The sequence below is a fragment of the Cervus canadensis genome, chromosome 25, assembly GCF_019320065.1.
Source record: "Cervus canadensis isolate Bull #8, Minnesota chromosome 25, ASM1932006v1, whole genome shotgun sequence".
Classification (NCBI taxonomy): Eukaryota; Metazoa; Chordata; class Mammalia; order Artiodactyla; family Cervidae; genus Cervus; species Cervus canadensis.
Window position 1 is genome coordinate 8921224 of NC_057410.1, and position 21038 is coordinate 8942261.

The 21038-nt window shown below is 43.0% G+C and overlaps 1 protein-coding gene across 4 annotated transcripts in view; it reads left to right on the forward strand.

The window, feature by feature from the left end:
- Positions 1-14266: 14266 nt before the first annotated feature.
- MSRB3 (methionine sulfoxide reductase B3) overlaps positions 14267-21038 on the forward strand; it is a 169744-nt gene continuing 162972 nt past the window's right edge. Inside the window, exon 1 of one of the 4 annotated variants that reach the window (XM_043447417.1) lies at positions 14267-14529. In XM_043447417.1, the coding sequence (XP_043303352.1) occupies positions 14433-14529 (97 nt within the window). In that variant the 5' untranslated portion in view covers positions 14267-14432. Of the gene's footprint in view, positions 14530-14791; positions 14935-21038 lie in introns of those variants that run through there. The other 3 variants (XM_043447420.1, XM_043447418.1, XM_043447421.1) reach the window with 3 other exon arrangements.

The window sequence follows — 21038 nt, forward strand, 5'->3', positions numbered from 1 at the left end:
TTTATGAAACTTGCAAGTTCACTTCATAGTCAATTTTCATTGCACTTGCATTGTTTTTTGAATGACAATCTGTAGACAGTGGCAAACACAGACATTAACACAGGAGGTACTATGAAGCAGGGAAGAATGTTTGAGGAAGGGTTGTTTTCTCTCTTTTTTGGCTACACTGCACGGCTTGTGGGACCTTATTTCCTCAACCAGGGATTGAACCTGTGCCCTCAGCGGTGTATACATGGAGTTCTAACCACTGGTTGCTGTTCAGTTGCCAAGTCATGTCTGACTCTTGTGACCCCATGGACTGTAGCCTGCCAGGTTCCTCTTTCCATCGGATTCTCCAGGCAAGAATACTGGAGTGGATTGCCATTTCCCCCTTCAAGGGATCTTTCCGACCCAGGGATCGAACCTGTGTCTCCTGCATTGGCAGGTGAATTCTTTACCACTGAGCCAGCTGGGAAGCCTCCCACCATGTTTTAATAACATGGAAAAATCAAAATCACTTTCCTTGGTTTTCCCCCAAGGCAGCTGAATATACTGAAAACACTATTTAGGGACTTCCCTGGGGGCACAGTGGGTAGGGATCTGCCTGCCAAGGCAGGGAACACAGGGTTTATCCCTGATCCAGGGGAATTCCACGTGCTGTGGAGCAACCATGTCTGTGGGCCACAACGACTGAGACCACATGCTGCAACCACTGAAGTTCATGCGCCCAGAGCCTGTGCCCTGAACCGCGAAAAGCCACCACAATGAGAAGCCTGTACACTGCAGCTAGAGAGAGTCTGTGAGCAGTGACAAAGACCCAGCACACCCAAAAATAAAAAATAAATAATTAAAAAAAATATTACTTGGTTATAAAACAGAACCTTACATATGAAGATAGGTGGAATCAATATTACCCTATGAAATTTAAATGTAGCAGTATGCTATTTTCATGATATTTAGAAAAAAATAAAGTTCAGTTGAACTTTAATATGGGTTTGAACTGCATGGGTCCACTTATGCTCAGATTTTTTTCAGTAGTGAAAACTACAGTACTACATGATTCGTGACAGGTTAAATTGACGGGTGCAGAACCACAGATACTGAGGACTCAGATATAGGTAGGCTTGATTGTAAGTTATACTTGTATTTTTGACTGCACAGAGGATCACCACCCAGAACCAGTGTTATTCACGGGTGAACTGTACATCATTAAGTATATTCTAATATTAGAGAAATTGGTAAGAAAATTACTATTTACCTGGAGTAATTTTTAAAGATATGCCATAAAAAATTTAATATTCCACTCAACTAGTCCCTTGGACTGCAAAGAGATCCAACCAGTCTATCCTAAAGGAGATCAGTCCTGGGTGTTCATTGGAAGGACTGATGCTGAAGCTGAAACTCCAGTACTTTGGCCACCTCATGCGAAGAGTTGACTCATTGGAAAAGACCCTGATGCTGAGAGGGATTGGGGGCAGGAGGAGAAGGGGGCAACAGAGGATGAGATGGCTGGATGGCATCACCGACTCGATGGGCATGAGTTTGAGTGAACTCCGGGAGTTGGTGATGGACAGGGAGGCCTGGCGTGCTGCGATTCATGGGGTCGCAAAGAGTCAGACATGACTGAGCAACTGAACTAAACTGAACTGAGGAGCTAGAACCCGATTCAAAAATAACCAGTTTTCAAAGAAAAAAAACATTCACAGGGTTAAAACTATGGAAAGATTAATCACTGATGACTCACAAAGCAACTCAGAATCTTGAAGTGCCTCATTTCAAAACTTATTATAAATCAAAAATTGCAGTTATTTGAGTTCCCTGTAAAGGTCATGAATGCTGTGTTATTTATACGCATGTATTTTCCTGTAATCTTTTTCACCTCTTATGGGCATTATAGAAAATAAGAGTTTAAAACTTATGCTCTGCAGTTGGAAAGTAGACATGAAAATTACTCTGGTTACTTAAATCAGCAAGATCTGTGAAGACCTGTCTTAGCATCATTTGGGATGCTTGTTAGAAATACAGATTTCTGAATCCCTCACCAGACCTGAATCACTGTATGTAGGAGAGCTCCCAGGATAGTAACAAGTAACAAGGTATTCTCATATCTAAGTTTGAGATCCATTGCCACATGACTTCTGGATCTGAGATATCAACCTTGAGAGCACAAAAATAATTCCTCCCATAAATGTTGATACAGGGAAAAAGTGACATTAAAATGGGTGTGCTACTTCCCACAGAGTATAAGAACAGGAAATAGTATGTTCTGCCATCAGAAGAAAGGAATTCTAGAGGCAAAGTTGGAAATAGTTAAGAGCTATTTCATTCTTGGTTATACTAATAACATCATTGCTTACATAATGTGTAGATTTTCCAATGTATTTTTCCTTATTGATGTTAAGTGACATGAAATTAGCTGAGCATCATTTGATGCCTTTGGAAAATGTTTTTGTTGTTCTCGTGTTTTGCTTTTACTTTAAACACTCAGATGTATCTTTAGGAGTTCTTTCCACTAAACATCTTGAGTTTTCAGAGCTATGGTTGTGATAAATGTTTTCATTAATGCTAGCCATTTTTACTTATAAGCCCAGTTATAATTGTTACCAGTGGAAACCGAATAAAATGGTTTTTATGGCACTTTCCTGGTGATCCGGTGGTTAAGAATATGCCTTGCAATGCAGGGAACACGGGTGCAATCTCTGATCAGGGAACTAAGATCCCACATGCCACAAAGCAACTCAGCCTACACGCCACAGCTACTGAGCCTGGCCTCCAGGGCGTCAAGGCTCAGCTAGACAGTCCCTGTGCCCACTGCAGTGAGAGACACTGCAAACGCAACAAAGATGAAGCAGCAATATATATACACACACACACATATAATGGTTTTTAGAAGGAACTAAAGTTCTTGATTTTTCTTTTTACACAACTGTGTAAAATTAAGTGGCTAATAGTTTTCATTTGGTCAATTTGTTTTTTGTGAGTTGAACACACATAATTCTTCCTTAATCATCTCCCAACTTCCCCTTCAAACCTTGCGTTTCCTCCCCCAGCCCCCCACTGCTGCTGTGCTGGGTTCAGCCATCTCCCACTCTGCAACCCTGTGGACCCACCAGAACCCTATGGACCCGCCAGGCTCCTCTGTCCATGGCAAGAATATATCCAGGCAAGAATACTGGATTGGGTTGCCATTTCCTACTCCAGTGGATTGTCCTGACCCAGGGGTCAAACCTACGTCTCCTGCATTGGCAGGCAGATTCTTTACCACTGAGCAACCTGGGAAGGCTGCTTTTTGTTTTTTCTATAGGAGTTGAATATACATGAATTCTTCCTTAACTGTCTCCAAGCTTCCCCTTCAAATCTCAAACCCCTCCTCCCAGGCCCAGGTTAAAAAGAATCAGTCAACAGCATTTACTGAGCATTCATCACACCATGGGGAATCACAAAAGAAGAATCTAGGCTCCTTTTCTAAGTTCTCTATCACTGATAAGAGTTCCATCAGTATCCAAGTCCTGCCTCTATTACCCCCAAATTTGCAAGACTCACTTTTGCTCAGGGGCCACCATGGACCAATCATGAGGTTTGGCCTTATTCTCCTCCATCTGTCTTCTCAAAAACGCTCTCCAGAGGTATGGGCTGTGGGCTTTTTGTGGTCTCCAGTTTCACAGGGGGCTGTTCTTGGGTGCTGTTGATCATCAGTTGTGAATCCTAGTGTGCCCCATATCTGCAAAAGTGTATTGAAACCAGACCTCTTTCTCCTTGCTATCATGACTTTTCAACCTCCACAGAGTGAGACACTAGGGCCTAGTAAAGATAATTTCAGGACAAAATTACAAAGCAGGAGAGAGAAGGGTTAAAGTTTGGAAGCTCCATTTTGAATTTTCACCTGCATTACCCAGGAGATAAAACCTTAAAGGTCTTAAGCTTTTAGATGGAGAAAGTCACCTTGAATGCTCCTGGTTTCGGGTTTGTAACACCACTTCAAATGGATTTCCTTCTTTGAATCTTTCAACTGTTCCTACTTTTCACTGAAAGGGACCCTGTTGTCTAAACCTTTTCCTTCCCATTCATACCACACACACTGTCCAATCAAGATAAACCAGGGGCTTGGGCTGCATAGGGAAGAACTCCCTGGTCCAGTCTCATGTGTACATGGGTGTGTGTGTGTGTGTGTGTGTGTGTGTGTGTGTAGGAAATGATGGATGGACTGTGGGTTCTCCAGTTCACGCTTCTTATTCAATCTCTCCAGGGTAATTGTAAGCCTGTGGCTTTTTTGCTAATTAACCCATACCTTAAACATACACACATGTGCACACACAGTCACATAGATACGAAACTCATATATTGAGAATAGAATATAGCCACAATATTAGTAACTTTCCTGTCTGGAAAACAAATAGGTCTGTAATGAATGGTTTGATATATTTCTTGATCTCTTTAGGCTCTATAGAAGAACTGGAACTAGCTCTATATGACTTCATTTCATAGTGGTCACGTTGCCCACGTTTTTGTTGTTTCAGAATATGCCTCAGAAACATGCGGATGAGCGTAGCAATAAATTCACCAGTTTCTCTCTAGGATTGCCAGACGTAGCAAATAAAAATACAGGATGCCCAGTTAAACTGGAATTTCAGATAAACCATGAACAATGTTTTAGTGTAAGTATATGCCATGCGATATTTAGGATATACTAAACAATTATTTGGTGTTTATCTAGAATTCAAATTTATCTGGGCATCCTGTGTTTTTTACCTGGCAGTTCTTTTCTTATCATATCTCCTCGTTCATCTCTGGTCTCACAGCTACCGTCTTAGACCAGGGGCTCTCATTACCTCAAGCTTGGGTTTCTGCATCTGCCTGGGTTGCCTTCCCAACACTGCTCTCCTATACTGATCTATCCCATAGCCGGCTACACACTAAAGGTTTTTTAGATGCGACTTTCATTAGGTTTCTTTAAGAAATCACTATGGCTCCTCTTTCTTTCCAAAGTGATTTTCTAAAAAGAAATGATGCACATGAATTTATTTACAAAGTAGACTCACAGACTTAGAGAATGAACTTATGTTTGCCAGGGAGAAGGATGAGGAGAAGGGATAGTTAGGGAGTTTGGGATGGACTCGTATACACAGCCATATTTAAAATGGATAACCAACAAGGACCTACGGTATGGCACATGGAACTCTGCCCAGTATTATGTGGCGGCCTGGATGCAGGGGAGTTGGGGTTGGGGGAGAATGGGAACATGTATATGTATGGCTGAATCCCTTTGCTGAAACTATCACAACAACTGTTAATTGGCTAAACTCCAATAAAAAGTAAAAAGATTAAAAACAATAAAAACCTGATTTTCAGTCAGTGTACAATCAATTACATACCAAACTATGTGGGTTTGTAGGTATACGCATTTTCCTTAGAGGATCTTTTATTGTTTCAATTGGGATCTCAATGTGGTATCTTCAAGCTGTGTAAAGAACTGTGGCTCATACAAAGAAACAAAAGTAGATGAATTTAGAAAAATGCACCTTGCCTCAGTCATGACTTTTGCTTTAGACATCAGTGTTTTGAAAGCTCCCTTATTAAATCATTCGACTTCCACCAGCATTTTGCAGAATAGGCAGAGCAGGGATTATTTCATTTTAAAGATAAAGTAACTAAATCCCAGATATGTGAATTGTAAAGTCATGCACAACTGTCATGGCATAGCCAGAGTTTGAAGGAAATCTGCCAACTGCAAGTTTGTTTCTCTTTCCCCTTTTATGATCACCAGCTTTAAAAATGGCTTCCCAGATGGTTCAATGGGTAAAGAATCTGCCTGCAATGCAGGAGACACAGGGTTCGAATCCCTGGGACAAGAAGATCCCCTGGAGGAGGAAAATGGCAACCCACTCCAGTATTCTTGGCTGAAAAAGCCCATGGATAAAGGACTCTGATGGGCTACAGTCCAAAGGGTCACAGAGTCTTACATGACTGAGCAAGTAAGTATAGTAGTACAGCTTTAAAAACTATAAAAAAATTTGTACAATATTTTAAACAACAGTTTTAAAGCCACTTTGTATATATTTGAGCCTCACAAAATTTCCTCTCCGTCTCTAAAGAGATGTTATTCCCCGAGCTGTGTGGTAGGCTTATCGTTTAGCTGTCCTTCACACGTCACAAAGATGGGGAGCTTGGCCATTTGGCCTATAGCGTTAACTTTTCAGTGTGGTCACAAGAGTATTTGTATTCCAGTGCTGCGATTCCTCAGAAATCTAGAGACTATTTTTTAGGGTAGGTTTCAGAGTCGATCTATAAGTCACAAAATAAAATCATTTTTAATATTTTATGTTTACTCACTTAAGCATAAAAAGGATATAACTTTATATGGTGATTCATCTATTTTGTTTCTAAGTTTTTGTCCTTTTCCACAAATAATATATTCTAAGCATATAAATTGAAGAAAGAGGAAAGAAAAAAGCTTCTGTTGCTTCCTAGGCCTCTTTACGGTATTGATTTTCCTGCTACCTCTTTAGCAGCCTCACTTTCTTTTTTCTTTTCTCTCTTTTGACCAGGAGTACAGCTTGTGGGATCATAGTTCCCTGACCAGGAATCAAACCCATGCCCCCCTAAATAGGGAGGTTGGAGTCTTAACTGCTGGACCTCCAGGGAAGTCCCAAGCCTCACCTTCTTAGTGGTTCTGCTGGCTTTAAAAAAAATCAATCTGGGACCTTCTCATGATCTCATGATTGTTCTCTATGCTACCTACAGCCCAGACATTCTCCTATAAATGCAATCTTCATATTTACTGCTCTAGATGAACATAGTCCTCTATGTCTAACAGCCATTTCCAACTTAACATGCCCAAAACCACCACCTCCTTCTAAGACCATAGTCTAGGAAATGGTAATTCCGCAATGCTCAGCCAAAAAAGGAAAAAAAGTATAGAGGCATTCTCAACTTCTCTTTCTTTCACAATCTACTCTTGATTTGTCAGCAAATCTTGTGGCCCCCTCTGTCCAGATTTCTCCTCGACTAGGTCACTCTTCACCCCCCCCCCCCACACTGCTTCCTCCCTACTCCCAAATCACCATCACCTCTCGCCTGGATTATTATCAGGACCCTCCTAACTGCTCGCCTTTTCTGTCTCTGCGCTCCTTAACAGAACAGCCGAAGGATGTCAGATCATTTCAAAACTCAAAACCCTATAGTAGCTTCCCTTCTCACTCAGAATAAAAGCCAAAGTCCTTGCAAGGACTCTAAAGATCCTACATAGTTCCCTCTCAGGTCACGTTGTCTAACTTCCCCCCATGCCCCTTCGCAGCCTTTTCTCCTGGATGGTCCTCCAAGGAGGCAAGCCTGACCCTGCTGTGGGCATGGCCTCCTCACATGCCATTTCCCCTCTCCAGACTCCACACATACAGCTTCCTTTTTATTCTATGTCTTTAATGTTATGATGTCAACACTTTCAGCAACCTTTTCTGCCTTATTTCTCTTATTAGCAGTTTGTCACTAACATACTAAATATTTTACTGGTTTATCTTGTTTATATCTATCCAGCATATAAAAAGCATTCAATAAATGTTTGTTGAATGAATGAATGCAAAGATGATTTTCCTGTGTTGAAGCTATTTTTTTAAAATGTATTATGTTTTTTGATGGCAATTCTAAAACTGGTTTTCACAAAACAGTTTGAGGAATTGTGTGTAGCCTTCTAATCTTATTGAGAAAGTTAAAAATATATTTGAAAACATAGTTACTATTAGTAACCTTGGGTATAAATATAAAATGTAAATTTGAAGAAAATATGTGTTGACAGGATTACTAAATCTGAACAGACTTCCTTAAGAGGTGATTATGGATACAAACATAGGACTCAGCTATGAAGAGAAACTATGAGTCATTTCAGAGGAAATCATATTAGATAAGGCTTAAAGGCAAAGAGTGGCTTTGTGGTAGTTGAAAGTTAGTGAGCAACTATAGAAGTTAATAACATTAGTACTACATTGATATTTATTAAGGGTTTACCATTTCCTAGCATGAGGCTAAGGGCTAAACATCATGAGTGGTAGGTATCTTTATTTTTCCATTACACAGAGAAAAAAGAATATCAAGGCTTAGAGTAATTAAGTAACTTACCCACTGTCCCAGAAGCTTTAATGGCAAAGGTAAAACTACTGCAGAAAACCCTGGAATGTAGCACCATTTTGGAGGGCAAAATACCATTTCCCAGGAAGCCCAACACGGCCAGGGGTTCCTCTGCCTTCGATTGGAGCCACTTTGGATGAACAACACGTCAAAGAGCTGGTTAGGGTAAGTTGTGTGGAAAACACCACACCTTTACACACTGGCCACACACACCACGGGGTGAGGTGCTTTGGATATCAGAAGCACTCAGGAACAGACCTAGGGAAAGCGCTGAAGCAAGTCTCCTGTCAGAATCTTCCTGTACCGACTAAAAAGTTTGTCCCTGTCTTCCGGCCCCCTTATTGTGTGTGTGTAGCTGCCTTTGCATATGCTGCTTTATGTGATACAATCTTGCCAAAAGCCAAGCAGCTTTGCTGGTCTAGAGAGGATTGCTTCATCCTCTACAATATTGAAAGTCTTGTTGTTAAATATTTATTACTTGTAGCATATCCACAGCCCAAGCTGGTAGAATCGGGCAGCACATTAATCACGGGAATGCATTCTTCAGATCGCTTCAGAATTAATCAGCGAAAGGGATGGCCTCAATGGGAACAACTTACAAATACAGGCAAACCATTTTACCAAGAGAAGGAAAATACCCACGTTAATTCAGCCTTCCGTCTTTCAGAGTTCTTGTCGTTTTAGAGCCTTTGATGACTGGGGGCTGGGAGGGTGTCATGGAAGTGGGAATCCTTCCTCAGAATCTGAGAAAATGTTTGGTGTCACCCTTAGCCAGTCAGCGTTGACTCTGTGTCCTTCATGTTGCTGAGAAGAGTTCTCAACTCTTATCCCACTGCAACACCCGGAGGCACGGGGGCATACTTCCCTCAGTGTGAAACCGTGTTCTCAGCAGGGGTGAGGGTGACAACATTCTACTTTGCAAGATAAGAAAGCAGAATTTTGCGAGTTTGGGTTGAGTGAGGTTAGAAAAACTTTCTTCTGGAGAGTCTGTTACACCCTCCTATGAAGTAGTTTCCTTTACTTTCCAACTGATCGTTAGTGGTTTAGAACAACTGTTGCTGTTCACTTTAAGTTGTATCCGACTCTGCGACCCCACTGACTGCACCACACCAGGCTTCCCTGTCCATCACTGTCTTCTGGAGTTTGCTCAAATTCATGTCCATTGAGTCAGTGATGTCATCCAACCATCTCATCCTCTGTCGCCCCCTTCTCCTCCTGCCCTCAATCTTTCCCAGCATCAGGGTCTTTTCTAATGAGTCAACTCTTTCCATCAAGTGGCCGAAGTATTGGAGCTTCAGCTTCAGCATCAGTCCTTTCAATAAATATTCAGGCTTGATTTCCTTTAGGATTGACTGGTTTCATCTCCTTGCTGTCCGAGGGACTCTCATGAGTCTTCTCCAGCACCACAGTTTGAAAGCTTCAATTCTTCAGCATTCAGCCCTTCTTCATGGTCCAACTCTCACATCTGTACGTGACTAGTGGAAAAACCATAGCTTTGACTATATGGATAATATACTTGATAAACATACTTGATAAATAATATACTTGATAAATGCTCATTGAATTGAAGTACTAACTTGGTTTCTCACCCTGCCTGGGACTTTTGAATAACATTAGGTGGAATGTGTCCATTTTCCTGTTTGCATCTACTCAAGATGTTCTTTTGGGTATATGACGTGGGGGCTGTCTCAGAGCCTTGCATAATGGCTGAGGGAATTTCATTAAAGAGGTGAGAATGGTATGCCAGCTTGTAGCTTGAATGCCTGCCATGCTCACAGACTCCCTTTTCAAGAGGCTGCCCCAGACGCACCCCCCTGAAAAGGCAGCAACACAGTCTGCTTCTTTCTTCCTTTCTGCCATGTTGGGTCTCAGCTGTGGTGCTCGGGCTTTTCTCTAGTTAGGTCATGAGCCCACAGGCTTAGTTGCCCCACAGCATGTGGGATCTTAGTTCCCTGACCGAGGACTAAACCTGCATTCCCGGTATTGGAAGGTGGATTCTTAACCACTGGATCACCAGGGGAGTCGCCAGTCTCTTTCTTTAGTAGAGGTGACCATGCCATGTCCCCTGTGAGCCTTCTCTCTTAGCGACAGCTGAAGACGCAGGAGAGGACGCCTGGCTCAGAGGTACTCAGTGGCTTATGAGATAACCTCACACAAGAACTTTCCCCAAGAGGGACAGTCGTGATAGAATCAACCTCTGCCCTCCAGGGCATTTGACTGTGAGCTCTAGAGAACTGCCAGCTGGAAGAAGGCTTCCCTGGTGGCTCAGATGGCAAAGAATCTGCCGGCAACGTGGGAGACCTGGGTTCAGTCGCTGGGTTGGGAAGATCCCCTGGAGAAGGGAATGGCAACCCACTCCACTATTCTTGCCTGGAGAATGCCACGGACAGAGGAGGCTGGCCAACTACAGTCCATGGGGTGCTAAAGAGTTGGACACGACTGAGCAACTAACAGTGGGGGCAGGAGTAGAAGGATCTGTGATTGTGCAACTTGAATTTTGCTGTGTTCGGAAGACATTAACAAGGAGTTGGGGAGTGGCGAGATGGGCTGGCTCATGCGGACGAAGAGCTGGTTGAGCAGATCTCTTCTCAACTTTGACTCCAGAGACTCAGGTTGCTGGGAGTATTGACATCCACATAAATTGGCTTTTGTTACAATTCAGGTTTCCTTCCTCCAGATCTGGTTGTTAAATATTTACTAGCACACCACTGGATTGGGTGAGGCATCCCTATAATATATATATATAATAAACAGAGGAAGTAGTTACCTCCTCTGAGTGTTTTGTCTTAAAAGTGATGCCGAAAGCTCAGCTTCTCTGTACACAGTGTGGAATCAAATCTCGAAAACAGAGTTTGGGGAGAGGTTAGAAAAGAGTATCTAGAGTGCACAGCAGTAAAGAATCTGCCTGCGGTGTAGGAGACACGTGCAGGAGAGGCAGGTTTGATCCCTGGGTCGGGAAAATCTGGAGAAGCAAAGGGCAACCCACCCCAGTACTCTTGTCTGGAAAATCCAATGGACAGAGGAGCCTGGCGGGCTACAGTCCATGGGGTCACAAAAGAGTCAGACACAACTGAGTGACTAAGCAAATAGATTTGCCAGGCGAAGGGGGACACAGCAGGCTCACGCCCTCAAATCAAGTGTCCCAATTTGTGGAAGGCTGTGGTAAGTTTTTATAGTAATTGTGCAAAGAGGGTGTGATCAGCTCATAGACATTCTTCTAATGGGTTGGTGGTGAGTTAAATATAGTCCGCATTGTTCAACCTTCAGGTCCAACTCGTCTGGGGTCTATATGCTTGTGGGCAGTATACCATTGTTAATCGTTATCTGCAAAACAGCTCAGAGCTATTGTTGTGTGCATTAACAGGGAGCCAGGACCTTGCCCCAAGGCTGCTCTGACAGTTTGTTTCTCCTGGGTCTCCTATCCTCTCCCTTCCCTTGTTAAAAACTTCTTGGATCTGCCCATTGGAACTCAGGGAAGGGCACAGAGGGCGAATGAGGGCTGTTTCCTATAATCAAAGAAACGCTGGACATAAAGGCCTTGTGCCCAGGAACCCCCCACAGGGCCCTGCACGTATCAAAAGCAAACATAGTTTAAGGTAATACATTAACATGATTGTCATTAAGATTATAATAACAGAGAAAATGTTGGGAAATATATGATTTAAACTACAAAACTCATAGGAATGTGGTCATAGGGTGGTAACTTTCCTGTTTCTGGTACCCATCAAAGGCACAGGCCCCCACCCCCAGGCTCACAAAGGATGACCTGACAAGCCGGTTAAGTCTCTGGCCTTATTTCCACATGTTTTCTTTACCCCTGTTACTTGAGGTAACCTGAGTGCACACTAGTTACTTAAAACCACAAGAACTCAATGAATACAGTTTTTGAAACCCCATTTTCCCCCCCTAATGTAGAGAAAATGGGGCAGATCAGATGAGTAAAAAGAGCATATGTAGCCTTTGGAATGAGATTTGAATTCCAATACTACTTTATCCCTTCCTGATAGCATAATTTCCTTATCTATGCCTCTCCTTATCTGTAAATGGGGACAAAAAATAAAAAGTTCAAAGATATTTGGAAGATTTAAATAAAATGCTGTGTACAAAACAACTAGCACAGTGACCAGCACTTACTATGTACTCAGGAACTGCTGTTCTTTCCTTTCCTCGTCAACATATTTATTCAAGCTTTTAGAACAGCTGCTAATATCGCTGTCAAGTCAGCAGTTGACAGGATTAATCAAGCCCCCACTTACAGTAACAGGCAGTGTTATACTGCATTCTTTGTAATTTTATGTAATTTTGCACTTAAGGTCAACTATTTTAAATATAGACAAAATTATTACAATCCTTTGAAACAAGGTTTTCTTTATACTTAGGGAGCTCCTGTACACCAGTCTACAAAATGTGCTCATTTTACTTTTGTTTTTAAACAGACATTTAAACTATGGGCAAAGAATTATACTACATGTTGTGGTGGGTGCGTGCTAAGTCACTTCAGTTGTATCTGACTTTGTGGCCCTATGGATTGTAGCCCACTGCCAGGCTCCTCTGCCCATGGGATTTTCCAGGTAAGAATACTGGAGTGGGTTGCTATTCCCTTCTCCAGGTGATATTCCTGATCCAGGGATCAAACCCATGTCTCTTGTGTCTCCTGCACTAACAGGCTGTGGGGGAAATAAGAAAAAGTGAATATGAAAAGAAAAGTGCTTATATAATACAAAATATATAAAAAAGAGGAAAGGGAGGGAAACGTAAAGAGTTTCCTGAATATTCCCTTTCATATACCCCACTTCTAGGTACTTAAATTGAATAATGCCATGTGTCCTTTAAATCCCTAATATACTGTTTAATAGTTTATTTACTGTTAGTTTACTTAGGTCATCTGACCTTCATCTCATTATCACTGCTAGTACATTAAGGGTGAAATCTGCCCATTTTCCAGGAATAATTCATGGGATGTGGTGTTTCTCAGTACCAGATGATTTAAGGGGAACCACTTGCCAATGGACTGGTTTTTGGCATACAGGGCCTTAATAATACGCCAGAACTGAATTTGTTTTGAAATAAAGTTTCTAATTTTCAAATATAGCATTTTCAAACAAATAGTGTGATGTACAAATTACTGTACTTTAGGTCATGTTAGAATAATCCACCCTCTAAATCTGTTTGGCTTTCACCCCTTAAGTATTTTGCATCAGTTAATCATTTCTGTAGCATATCACAATGGTTATAAATAATTACATAATCCTACATCTTCAGGGCCTGTCCCATTAGTCCCAGTAAAAAAAAAAAAAAAAAATGTAATTAGACATCATTATGTCCTCTTGAAAAGCTAAGGTCATTTGGCCTTGATTGCTGGCAGAGTTATCAGTGCCAAAGAAAAGTCAAGCCACAATTGGCTTAGGCCTGTGATTAAACATTGGGCTTGACACTTTTGGTCGGTCGTCAGAGGCAGTACCTTTTGAATAAATTTCAACACTACCCTTCAGATAAGTTGAAATAAATACAAAACTAGTGTAAAGGGGTTGAAGACCATATATGGTATTCAAATATAAGTTTGGGAAGAGCCCCTTTTTAACTCTCGCTAAGCGCGAGGCACACACACACCCATACACACACCCTGGTGTAAAGGTCTCACTCATCTGGAATGCAGAGGGCTGGTTTTATGAGTTAGATCAATAATGCCTGTTCGTTCTGGGTAGGATGGCTCACCTGAGTATGTGCATTACTGACAGTGCTGCTCTAGCCTCCCCCTCCCACACTCAAGAGAAGCACTTGCCAAATATTTTTATGCCCTTACTCCCAGAGCTCTCAATTGATCGGGGTGGGGGGGCGCGGGGAGGCATCGCAGGAGTCTCCTTAAACTCCTTAGACGTCTTCCCGCGGGTCCTTGGCTAGCTGTCGGGTCTCCTCGTGATGGTTCCTCTCTCTTCTAATTCAGGGGTCTTAGGCGGGACCCGTGGAGGGGGGATGCTCCGCTCTGCTCTTGGGCCCTAACACTGGAAAGGGATGCCTTCTGGCAGAGGGCACCTCTGGGTCGTGCTCGGCGGCCGGCGGCCTTGGGGTGGCAGCCTTGGAGGAGGAGGATTCAGAGAAGGGAGGGAGTTGGCGGCTGCCGAGACCCGGGCAGCGGGCCCCGTCCGCGGCGGGCGAGCTCGGCGGTCCTCCCTCGCTCGTCTCCTTTGCTCATATTTGGACTCGGCTGCCCGTGCCCAGGAATTTCCCGTCATGCCTCCCGCCGCCCCGTCCGTCGCCCGGAGCCGGGGAGGAAGGGAGGGAGGCTCGGACAGCGGCGGCGGCGGCGGCGACGGCGGCGGCTCCCTGTCACTTCCATGAGCCCGCGGCGGACCCTCCCGCGCCCCCTCTTGCTCTGCCTCTGCCTCAGCCTCTGCCTGGCCGCGGCCGCGGCCCGAGGAGCAGTGCAGTCCGGTGAGTTGGGGCTCGCCCCCCCACCCCTCGTCTGCCCTGTCGCCCGGACCCCGCCGAGTTGAGATGTGACCCCGACCTCCGCTCCCCTGCGAGCGCCGGCAGCGCCCCCTTCAGCCTCCTGCCGGGAGCCCCCCTCTCCTGAGCCCAGGAGGGGCGCGGGTGGTGAGAGGCGGATAGAAGGAGGTCAGGGCTGGCTTCGCCCCCGCCGACGGGAGGCGTCTGGCAGCGTAGCTGACACCTTATCCCGTCCCGGGAGCGAACCCGAGCCCGAGGGAGGCTCTGGACCGACGTGGGCCCCCGAGGGAGGGGCCTGGCAGGACGGCTGGGGAAGGATCGCCGCCTCGGGCTCGGGAGGGCGCGGGTCCGCGCCGGGGACCACCTCGGAGTCCCCTGCCCCGCGCGGAGGTGTGTGTGTGTGTGTGTGGCGGGGGGTACTCCTGCGCAGCAGCCGCTGAGATAACGGGCCCGGGCGCGTGGGAACGGCCAGCCAGGCCCGTGCCTCCCGCCGCGCGTCCGGGAGGGGCTCCGGGGAGCCGGGCGAGTAGGGGGACAGCGCCGGGAGCGGCGGGCGCGTGGCGACAAGGGGCGCGCCCAGAAGCGCACCGCCGCCCTCGCCGCGGGGTCAGGCTCCCGCGGGCCCGGCTGGTGTCTAATAGGCCAAAACCGAACAAAATCCCGGGTTTTCCAGGTACCAGTTTTGTTTTGTTTTTGAGCGGAAAAAAGGGCATCGGAGTCTAGTTTGTAAGTTTCACCCTGGGCTGTTTGCAACTATAAGATCGAAAGGTGCCATTCCTGCCTTATTTGGTTTAGGACTACGAGCTATCAAGCGAGGTAATTTTGTAGTCTTAACAGGACGATTTTTAAAGATAGCTTTCTCTAAATAATGTGGAATAAGATTATTATAAAAAGTAATTATTTGAAAGTACAAATGTAGAGTTTAAGGTAAATGTCAAATTGCAGGAACTTTTATATCTGTGATGAGTATATAGTCATCAAAACTTCTCGATGCCTAATGTTATCTGGAATGGAAGAACAGAAAATATAATTGCTCAGAGTTGAGACCTCTTCGGAAATTTTAGTTTGCTTTTGTTTTTGCCACCAATAAGCTAAACTGTCAAAATAAGATATGGCTAACAGCTAAGATTTAAAATTAGTTGAAAACTGACTCTACAAAGTATAGATTATATTCAACACCCTCTGGTCTATTGCTTCCTTTTTCCATTTGCAGTGGTGGTGGCAAAGTAGATTTTTAAGTTAGTTTTGCCTATAAAATAGTCTTAGGATTCATGTAATTTATAAAATGGATAGATTTTAAAAATATTTAGTATGTGCAGATTATTGATGTTAATTTAAATAATATCAACTTCATGTTTGCTTCTGATTAATATTGTTTTTAAAAAAAGACCTACTTTTTAATGAATCTGCACTTTAAAAGTAACTTTAATAGCACTTCTTGGGGGACACAACAGGTTCTATCTTCACATTTTATCAATGGTCTTCTAAAATATACTGTGCTGCAGATAAAGGGTAGATTGTACTGCCAGACAGTATATGTTGTTTTTTTTTCCCTCAGTAATGTGTTGACTTAATACTTGTGGTCAAGCAGCCTTTGAAGACTGAAATCCAGAGTACTATGGCCCCTTGCCAGCAATTTTGGAAATCAAGTTTATATTTGGACCATTTAAACATTTATTCTTTTAATTTTGGTCCCAGCTGACATATAAGTCTAATTTCTGGTGACTTTTATTAGGGCCCTATGTGAATGTCTGGATTTTTTTAAATATATATTAAAATAAGCAACTCTCTGCCATTTAGAGTTTTGTCACAGTGCCTAAACTGCCTGTCTGCCAAGATTGCAAATATACAACATCAGATAGGTTTTTGAATCAACACACAGTTTTTTGACTTTTAAAGGTGCTTGGTCTAATATTACCTTAACTGAAATGCTAACCCATTTGGTCAGAAACCGTTTTGCTAAACTTAAGTAATAAGAATATGCAAAAAAAAATCCCAACAGTAGTTTTCATAGATTTTTCTAATACAGTATTTCTTTTATAATTAAAAATAAATTTTCAACCATTAGAGAAACTTTAGGAAATAATCTTTTTTGGTTCTGTCACAATCTGGTCACAGTCCCTTTGATTTTCATCTCACCTGTATTACTGTAGTTAGGGATTTGTTTAATGAATTTGGTTTCAATGTTTAGCTTCCTTCTCTGTCAAATGATGAATTTGTACATAGTCTCTATGTCCCTTCCAACTCCAGGATCCTCCAGGATTGTTTTTGTTTATAGAAACCTGCAGAGCCACCCACTAGATTGGTCCAGGCTTCTGATTGTCAACTCTAACTTGCTCTACATGTTTAACTGGTCTCCTTGTAGTCAAATCTGTTGGGTGTGGATCCAGCTTTGGGGAGACGGGATCTGTCTCAGGAAAATCTTGATACTTGCCCCATCACACAGACGTGTACACCCGAAAAGAGTGCCGTGATATTAACCTTCCATTACTTTCTTCCCCTTATCTAATAGTAGAAAGTGCTGGGTATGTCATAGGGTCAATAGTTCAAGCAGGACCTAAGATGTTTTGGTATTCAGTGTTGAAATTTGGGTCTGGGTCAGGGATCTCACTGGAGAGCACCCAGACCTCTTTGTATGGTTGGGAGAACTGTGGCTAGTCACTCAGGGCATTCCAGATGCAATGCCCTGTGCTCAGTTATGACCTTTTTCTCATGCTTCAGAGGAGACTGAATTGGATCTACTCATCTGGTTTGTTCAGAATTATATTGGCTTTGGGTATGAGAGTAATCACATAGCTCTTTACATTACCGGTTGTTACTCACAGATTTAGAGAACGAATTTACAGTTGCCGGGGGACAGATTGGGGGAAGGGACTAGTTAGGGAGTCCGGGATGGACATGTACACACTGCTTTATTTTAAATGGATAATCAACAAGGACCTACTGTGTAGCACAGGGAACTCTGCTGAATGTTATGTGGTAGCTTGGATGAGAGAGGAGCTTGGGGGAGAATGGATACATGTATATGTATGATTGAATCCCTTCACTGTTCAAACTGAAATGACCACAATACTGTTAATGGGCTATACCTCCATACAAGATAAAAAGTTTTTAAAAAATTTACCAGTTGTTTGCATCCCTGATTGCTATGCAGATACCTCAAGGCTTTACCTTGAAGATTCCTACATTTTCTCCTTCCTGGAGATGATGGATTTTCCTTTTAAAAATACTCAACAGAGTCCTGGATCCCTGTTCACATATTTGTCTCTATAATATACCAAAGTCATGGTTATGGCTTTTAAAGGAAATACAAATGAGAAGAAAGTATAGAAAAGGTAGCTCAGTAATAAATCAGCCAATTGACCTTATGACGGATTCTGGTTTTTGCCTCATTTAAGCTTCTGTTCCAAATAACAGCAATGAACTTGAACTAGTTTTAGGAACAAGAAAGACAGGAATGTGATGGGAGTCAAATGCACGCAGACCTTATTAGGGACTAGGAATAGAAAACCTGGAACTTCCTCTGTCTTTAGTTTTCGTCTTTCTTAGCTTCATTGATCTCTCTGTGCGAGATCTTTCCCCCGCTGTGCTCACAGTCATATGTGGGTGCTAACAGTTTCTGGATATGTAGGTGTCTCTCAGGGCCAAGCACAGGGAGACACTAAATCAATAAGCCCTAATTCCAAATTCCTGGAATAACTAGATAGACATAGTTTGGGTCACATGGTTGATCTAGATTTTCTCTACAGTCTCTTCTAATTGTAGACTTCTTTGTACTATGCAAACATTTACATGGTTTGACTTTGCATTTTTAAACTTTGTATTACAAGGTTACCAGTCCTTAAAATGTATGTATGATTTTTCCTTGATTGCGATGTGTATGTAGAAGAGTGTGTCACCTTCAGTGGGATCCCAAGATGTTAGAGCTTTTCATTCATACTACTGCAAGAATGCCGAAGAGCCAGCCTCTGGGAGTCAGCTGAGCGCGACACCACACTCAGGGATTATAACGCAGCTTAGGATCCAACAGAGCTGAGAAAATCCTGTTTAATAACAACTAATCCATCCTGCAGATAATCATCTGCCTGTTTTCAGGAATTCATTGAAGTAAAACCCTGAGCTCAAATAGCTCATACACTTTTAATTAATTAAAACTGTGTAAGTGATCATTAGAGACGTTCAAAATAGTAATAGTTTAGGGGCCCAGGGTTCATCAGTTGTTTTCCTATTTCTCACACTTGTAGCAATTTCCACCTCTACCTTTCCGTTAGACCGTTTCTGCTGCCTGGAATACCTTTTTCTCAAGATTTGTTGAAGTCCTTACAGCCTCTGTTGCATGGTATTTTATGAAGCTTTCTTAATCTCTTAGAATTTCTAATTTTTTTATGCTTCTAAGACATTTTGCACCTTGACTGGAGCACGATTTTACTACCTTGCATTATGAAGTCCATACGTATTAATCTTCTTCAGGGGATTGTAAGTTCTGTGAGACCAGTGAATCATTTTGAAGAACTCTAGACTGTTAGCATCCATTGTCCCACATGTAATGCTTCTAACGTTTCAAATGTTCTGAAACTTCTATGGCATCCTGCTTGTCACTACCTTTTTCTTTTGACATTGCAGCTCAATCATACTGCTCGTCTTTGTCAACGTTCCCATCTGTTTTCTAGGTTTTACAAGATTTTCCATGAATATGATAATTTTCTGTGTGAGAATCAGTTATTCAGAATGATGGGATGTTTTCCTATAAATTGAGATGGCATGGGGAAGGAGAATATAGCAAACTCATATGGAAGGAAATCAACTTTTGTTGAGTACCCAGTATTTCCCAGATCAGATTGACCAGGAGTAGGAAACAGCTGGAGCATATATGAGGGGGCACAGAGAGAAAATAAAGTGCAAAGATGGAAAGTTAGGTTTGGCCCAGAACATGGGAGGCTTTAATGCTAGTCTAGAAAATTTGGACTCAGTTAGTCGACTCTGAGGTTGAAGTTATTTTTGGTCCTGGAAATGTCATGATCAGAGTTGAATTATAGGATATATTATTATCTAATTATCCAGAGGATGAATTAAATTGGGAAGGAAACCGTTGGACTAATAAGGGAAAGTTACAAGAGTTTTTGTTAGAGAATGAAAACATAAGCCAGGAGTGGCAATAGGGTTGGAGAAGTGTTGCTGAAGTGAATTAGACAGAAAGAAACAGGTAATTGGACCTGGGGATAAACAGAGGGGAAAAGAGAGGGATGAATAAAAGGTGATGGTAAGATGTGAAGCCTGGGTGATTAAGAGAAGTGAACTTGGGGCAAGTTGGTAGGTGGGGGTAAAAAAATAAGTTGTGTTTTAGATCTATTGCATTTGAGGCGCTGGTGGACTACTCATGTGGAAGTGTGTGGTAGAATTAGAAATGTGAGACTGTAGCTTGAAGAGACTGGAACTGTAGATAAAACATGTGTGAGTAAGGAAGGTTAAAAATAAAGGGGGGGAGAAGCATTTGTTGACTGGAGTAAGAACAAGGGCACAGGAAAAGCATTGTAGAGAAGATACAGTTTGATCTGACTGAATATGCCTGATCAGCATATGGCATTCTGTTTAGGAGCGTTTCCTGTTTAGGGGACGTGACATCTTCTCCCTCCACAAATAGTGCCTGGGAAACATTGAGGAAAGGATACTGCAGCTAGGATGATGTTCTTAAACTGCAAAATTGTTGCTGCTACATCTTTGCTTAATTTCCTTCAGTGGCTTCTTATCTTTTTGTAAGCTAAGGAACTAACTCCTTAAAAGTCTTCATCATCACCAAGCCTTGTTCCTCTGGACTTTGGGCTTCTTCCAAGTTGTTCAGTTGGCCTTGAACACAGGTTCTGCTAAGTCTCCTCCCAGTTCCTCCCTTCACCTTCCCCAAGAATATGAAGCGGGTGTGATTCCCACCAGATGGAGGACTCTGGTTTGTTGTTGTTCTTTATGGGCAATTAGACAATGATTTTTCATGTTTACTTATGGCTATGCTGGGTCTTCGTTGCTGTGCACGAGCTTTCCCTCGTTGCAGAGGGTGGGGGCTGCTCCTCGTTGCAGCGTGCAGGCTTCTCATTCTCTTACCGTGGACCGTGGGCTCTAGGATGTGTGGGCTTCAATAGTTGCTTCATTGGTTGTGGTACATGGACTTAGTTGCCCCGCAGCATATGGGATCTTCCCAGACCGTGGATCAAACCAGTGTCCCTTGCCTTGGCAAGGTGGTTTCTTAACCACTGGACCACCTTACGGGCATTTTTTATTGCCATGCTCAGGTTTTTATTTATACAATAATTATTGACAATTTCCTTGTTGTTGTTCAGTCACTAAATTGTGTCCGATTCTTTGCCACACCGTGAACCGCAGCGCGACAGGCTTCCCTGTCCTTCACTGTCTCCCTGAGTTTGCTTAAACTCTTGTCCAGTCAGTGTATGATGCCGTCCAACCATCTCATCCTCTGTCACTCCTTTCTCCTCTTGCCCTCTATC